Genomic DNA, 5,432 nt, shown 5'->3' on the forward strand with positions numbered 1-5,432 from the left:
GTCTCGATTGGATGAAAACTTCACCAAGTTAATTGAGTTTCCATCACCCATGTCGAACTTCAACATCCCCCGCTAAAGAACCGCGGCGCTGTCGCTGTGCGCACTTCTGTGCGCTCCACCGCCACAGAACGCTGCAGAGCTATGGCCGAACCACCTGCATCGCGACATGTTGGCCCCTTAGCCGCCCTGGGACCGTCAGTGGGAGGAGCGCGGAGCGGCCCCAAGCGGGCAGACGGAGGCGACCCTTAGCACCCGAAGCCGAACTCGCGCGAGCGGACCCAGGCGGCGACGGCCGGCGAGCAGGCGACGTCGTTCCCCGCGACGTCGACGAACGTCGCGTTCGCGATCGCCGCGGCCGCGTCGGGCAGCGGCGCCGCCAGCGCGTTGTCCGCGAGGTCGAGCTGCGTGAGGGACGGCGGGAGCCCCCCGACGCCCGTGAGCGAGGCGTTCCAGGCGTAGACGTGCTTCAGCCTCGGGAGCGCCGCGGCGGACTTCGGGAGCGGCCCGCCGAGGCGCGGGTTGAAGCCCAGCTGGAGCACCTCGAGGCCCGCGAGGCCCGCGAGGGACGCCTCGTCCAGCGCGCCGACGAGGTTGTTCGACGCGAGCCGCAGCTGCTGCACGCGGCCGCCCTCGCAGGCGACCTGGTCCCACCAGCACACCGGGATCGACTCGTTGAGCCAGCACGCGTTGCGCGTCCAGCCGCCGCCGCCCGTCGCCAGGTAGAGCGCCCGGAGGGCCGCCACGTCGTCGGGGTGCGACGCGGGCGCCGTGCCGTTCCAGGACGAGCGGTTCGCGTGGCCGACGCAGCCCGGCGCGTTCGCGAGGTCCGGGACGAGCGCCTCGCGCGGCGGCGGCGCCGCCGGCGCCGCGGCGCCGCCGTCGACGGCGCGCGCCGCGAGCGCGCGCACCTCGGCGCCGCGCGCCGTCTGCTCGAGCCACGCGTCGGGCACCTCGCCGCCGGCCGCGGCGAGGATCGACGCGACGAAGGAGCCGCGGTTCGCGTTCTCGCCGCCGATGACGATGGTCTCGCGGACCGCCGCGACGAGCGACGACATGTTGTGGAGGAGCATGTGCGGCGCCGTAAAAATGTGGAACCTGGGCAGGAAAAGAGTGATTCAAGTTCGCTTCAACATGAGTGTTCCGCGCGCGCGCGTTCCGGAAAAAGCATTCGTGCTTCGAGACCGTTCCGAGAGATGATCGCTCGTCCAAGAATCAGCCGAAACGAGTGGAAACCGGCCGAGATAGGAGCCTTTGAAGTTGGGAATTTCGCTCTCTTTTCCTGCCCTGCGTGGAACGGGAAGTCGCACGCCTGCCCGAGCTCGAGCGTCACGTCGAAGGGCGGCCGCGCGCGCCACGCGTCCATCTTCGCCAGCCCGCGGGCGAAAAAAGCGTCGTTGCGGTTCCCCGTGCCGCGGGCCAGCGCCTCCCGCACGTCGCGCACCGCGTCGTCCACGGTTTTTCCCAGGATCACGGCCTCGAGGATCCGCGCGAAGGCGAGGCCGAACGCGACGGCGTCGTCGTTGTCCTGCACGACGCGGATCGCCGCCTCGCAGCTCTCGAGGAAGTCGTCGAAGCCCGCGCGCGCCGCGGCGACGGGCAGCACGTGCGCGACGGCGTTCGTCTCCGCGTCTTCGCCGCCGACGCGGGGGTAGCGCCGGCCCGCGGCGTAGTTGGCGAGGAACTCGCGCGTCGCCGTGTCGACGTAGGACTCGAAGGGCCGCGCCGCCCGCGCGGCGGGGCCGTAGTACGCCGCGTAGGCGTCGGCCGTCGCGGCCGCGTCGAAGGTGCCGCCGGAGTCCGCGAGCGCGCGGAGGTAGACGAGCATCTGCTCCCCGAAGGGCGTCTGCTCGCCCGGCGGGTAGGCGTAGTAGGGCGCGTGCGACTCGGGCAGGAATTCGGGGGTCTCCGCGCGGCGCTCCCGCGCGAGGATCGCCGCGAGGTCGTCCGTGTCGTAGATCCAGTGCAGGGGCATGGCCGCGGCGTCGGCGACGAAGGCGGCGACGATGGCGTCCACGCGGCGCGCGCGCGTGGCGTCCGACCGGGCGGCGTCCTCCCGGGCAGCGGCGACGTCCAGAGCGCCAGCGAGGCCGGCGCTCGCGACGAGGAGGAGGCGACAGGGCAGCCCCATCGCTGCTTCGCCGGGACGTCTTCGGAGAGTTTCTTGACGTCAACGGGAAGGCCACCTCCAGCTCCATCTCCGCCGGGCGATAGTAGCCAACTCTGGGAGAGCCTCGCGTTCGTGCTATCCGCCGCAGCCGGAACGATGTGGTCGCGCTGGACGGGCCTCGCGCTCGTGCTACGGACGGCAGCAGCCGAAGCGTTCGTAGCCTCTCCTGCACCCGAGTGCGCCTGGTGCGAGGCCGGCAACGACGCGTGCAACCACAGCTACGCGGCCTACGAGCTGGACCTCGTCGAGACGTCCATCAGCGGCGCCGTCGGCGGCCGCAGATTCCCGCTCTGGCGCCCGGCGTACCAGCCGCCCTTTGGCGCGCCGTCGCCGGCGACGCTCGCCGTCGTCGTCCACCACGGCGCGCTGCGCAACGGCGACGCCTACTGCGCGCATGTCGCCAACGCGGTCCTGGCCACGGACCGCGACCCCGCGTCGGTCCTCGTCGTGTGCCCGCAGATCTACGAGGCCGGCGACGCGGGCCTCGACGAGGCGACGATGCTCTGGTGGGGCGCGAGCGCCGACGACGGCGTCGAGCCCGACCGCGGCGAGCGCGACTGGCATTGGGGCGGCAACTCGACGGCCGAGCTCGGCGCGTCGCTCTCGTCGTTCTCCGTCCTCGACGAGATCATCGAGGCGCTCGAGGCGGCCCACCCGGCCCTCGAAAGGGTCGTCGTCGCGGGCCACTCCGCGGGCGGGCAGATCGCGATGCGCTACGCGCTCTTCTCGCGGCTCGAGACGCGGCTCGCGGTCGAGTACTTCGTGGCGAACCCGTCGTCCGTGACCTACCTGAACGCGTCGCGCCCGGCGCTGCCGCCGCAGCGCTGCTGCGACAACGCGACGATCGCCTCGACCTCCTACGCGTTCGCCGCGCCCGGCGGCCGCTGCGCCGACTACGACGCCTACGGCTACGGCCTCGCCGGCCCGCTGCCGGACTACGCCGCGGCGACGGGCGCCGCGTCTGCGATCGACGCCTACGGCCGCCGGACGGTCGTCTACGTCTCGGGCGCCGCCGACGTCTGCGACGCGCGCTACGCGGCGCGCGCGCGGTGCGCCGCCTGCGTCGTCGACGACGGCGGGCTCGACACGTCCTGCGAGGCCTACGCCCAGGGCTGGTGCCGCATGGAGCGGCTCCACGCGTTCGCGCAGTTCGTCACCGCGTTCTACGGCGGCGACGTCCACGCGCTCGTGTCCGTCCCGGACGTCGGCCACAGCGGCTGCGGTATCTTCCAGTCGCGCGAGTTCGCGCGCGCGGCGCGGCTCCTAGGGTGACTTTTTGGCGCGTGTCTCGGGTGCCGGGACCTAGCATTCGCCGCGCGCCGAAGTTCTGGTAGGTAACTGACAGGCTGCGGCGTCATGCTAAGACTCGTGGGCCGCAGGAGCGAGCGAAGGTGGTGGGCGAGGCCTCTCTGCCAGACTCTGGAGGCCCGGGCGTAAGATTGAGCGATTTTGCGTTTGCGACTCGGAGCAGGCGAGAGAGTCGAGTCGAGAGGAGCGGCGATAGGACGCGCCCCGAGTCATGTCGTGGCGGGAGAAGAAGTTGGAGTATGAGAATCGCATGGCCCGAGCGAGGGGCAAAAAACTCGACACTCTCAAGACCTGCACGATCTGCGGCGCCGACAAGGCCAAGGCGTGCTTGGGTTGCGGCACGACGGCCTACTGTTCGACGGACTGCCAACGCATCGACTGGCGCGACCGGGGCCACCGGAAGGTCTGCAAGAAGATCCAGACCGCGGAGGCGGCGCGGGCCGAGGCGCCGACGCCCCCGCCGTCGCCGCCGCGGGACGTGTTCTACGGCCCCGCGCCTCGGTCGCACGCCGACGAGGTCCGCGCGCGCATCGCGGCGGAGCACGAGGCGGCCCGTGCCCTGCGAGAGGCGAACCCGGAGCCTGAGCCGCTCTCGGCGCGGTTTGGGTCGCGGTGCCCGATCTGTCTCGAGGAGTGGGACGTGAATGCGAAGAACATGTTTCTCGCCTGTTGCTGCCGTAGGGTCTGCAAGTCGTGCAGTGACAAGATCGAAATTGCGTGTCCCCTCTGTCGTATACCGTGCGCAAATTCCAATGCGGAGTCGCTCGTGCGGCTTCGCCGCCATGTGGAGAACGAGGTGCCGGAAGCTATTACGAATTTGGGAAATGCGTACCGCTATGGTCTTTACGGCCTCGTGAAATCCGATAAGAAAGCCGCGAAGATTTGGAAGCGCGCCGTGGAGCTCGGAGATGTGGACGCGATGAGACAACTTGGGGTATTGCACGATCTCGGAAGTGGCGTCAAGCTGGACAAGAAGAAGGCGGAGCGGCTGTATCGCGCGGCCGCAGACCGGGGCGACGCGACCTCGCAATTCAATTTAGGTCTTTTACTTCAGTCTAAGCCGAACATTGAAGAGGCGTTCCGGTACTACGCGCTCGCGGCGGATCAAGGCGATACCGATGCAGAAAATAGCCTTGGCTGCTGTTACAGGGACGGAGAAGGCACGGAAGTCGACCTCGGCAAAGCCAGATACTGGTTCGAGCGCGCCGCTGCCAAGGGCGACGAGCTAGCTATAGAGAATCTCGCGCGCCTCGACGCGCGAGTATAGCCTAAGTCTTTACGCCGCGTCGTCGCCCGAGCCCGAGATGCTGCGCTTGCGCGCGGGCGAGTCGCGCTCGCCTTGGCGTCGTCGTCGCGGCGTTCCTCTCGCGTCGCTGGCGTCCGGAGCCGCGCGCGCCGCGCCTCGCCGCGCGCTCTTCGTCGCCGGGCTCGCCCTCGCCGTGCGCAGGGCCTCGCCTAGGTCACGATGTAAACGTACTCGTAGTACGACGCGCGCCCCGGGACCCGCGTCTCGATCGGCTCACTTATCATACGCGCTGGGCGACGTCGAAGGCGCGCTCGCCGAGCGCGTTCGCGACGCCGAACGCGAGGATGAGCGCGGCCGCGGCGATGATGGGGTTGTCGCCGCTGTTGAACTTGCTCTTCGGCAGGAAGGGCAGCGCCGGGTCCTTGCGCCGCTGCGGGTCGAGCCAGTCGCTCAGCAGCCAGCGCTCGAGCCGCTTGTCGCCCGCCGTGAGCCTCCCGTCCGCGGCCTCGCCCGCCGTCTCGAGCTCGTCGAGGAGCTCGGCGATGTCGCCGCCTTTTTTGCTCCGGCTCACCTCGAGCCGCTTCTGCGGGACCGTCACCGTCCACCAGTAGTACGCCGCGCCGCCGCTCGCGCCGATGACGCCGAGCTGCTGCGCGACGACCGCCGGGTCGACGGGCGTGGGCACGTAGTCGCTCAGCGCGAGCGACGTCG

The 5,432-nt window shown here is 70.1% G+C and overlaps 3 protein-coding genes across 3 annotated transcripts in view; 2 read left to right on the plus strand and 1 right to left on the minus strand.

Moving 5' to 3' along the window:
- AURANDRAFT_65425 (hypothetical protein) overlaps positions 1 to 1,070 on the minus strand; it is a gene marked incomplete at both ends in the record, with an annotated part of 8,541 nt that extends 7,471 nt beyond the window's left edge. The window contains one exon of the mRNA XM_009040283.1: positions 279 to 1,070. Coding sequence (XP_009038531.1) covers positions 279 to 1,070 — 792 coding nt within the window. The remainder of the gene's footprint in view (positions 1 to 278) is intronic.
- Positions 1,071 to 2,263: 1,193 nt separating this feature from the next.
- AURANDRAFT_65426 (hypothetical protein) lies at positions 2,264 to 3,439 on the plus strand (the record flags this gene model as incomplete). The annotated part of the gene is made up of 1 exon (XM_009040249.1): positions 2,264 to 3,439. The coding sequence occupies one exon, from the start codon at positions 2,264 to 2,266 to the stop codon at positions 3,437 to 3,439; it is 1,176 nt and encodes a 391-aa protein (XP_009038497.1).
- Positions 3,440 to 4,289: 850 nt separating this feature from the next.
- Positions 4,290 to 4,721, plus strand: AURANDRAFT_7002 (hypothetical protein; the record flags this gene model as incomplete). Its single annotated transcript, XM_009040250.1, has 1 exon — positions 4,290 to 4,721. A coding segment is annotated over one exon (432 nt), but the record flags the coding sequence as incomplete, so codon positions are not given.
- Positions 4,722 to 5,432: the final 711 nt, after the last annotated feature.

This window comes from Aureococcus anophagefferens (assembly GCF_000186865.1).
Source record: "Aureococcus anophagefferens unplaced genomic scaffold AURANscaffold_14, whole genome shotgun sequence".
Lineage (NCBI taxonomy): Eukaryota > Pelagophyceae > Pelagomonadales > Pelagomonadaceae > Aureococcus > Aureococcus anophagefferens.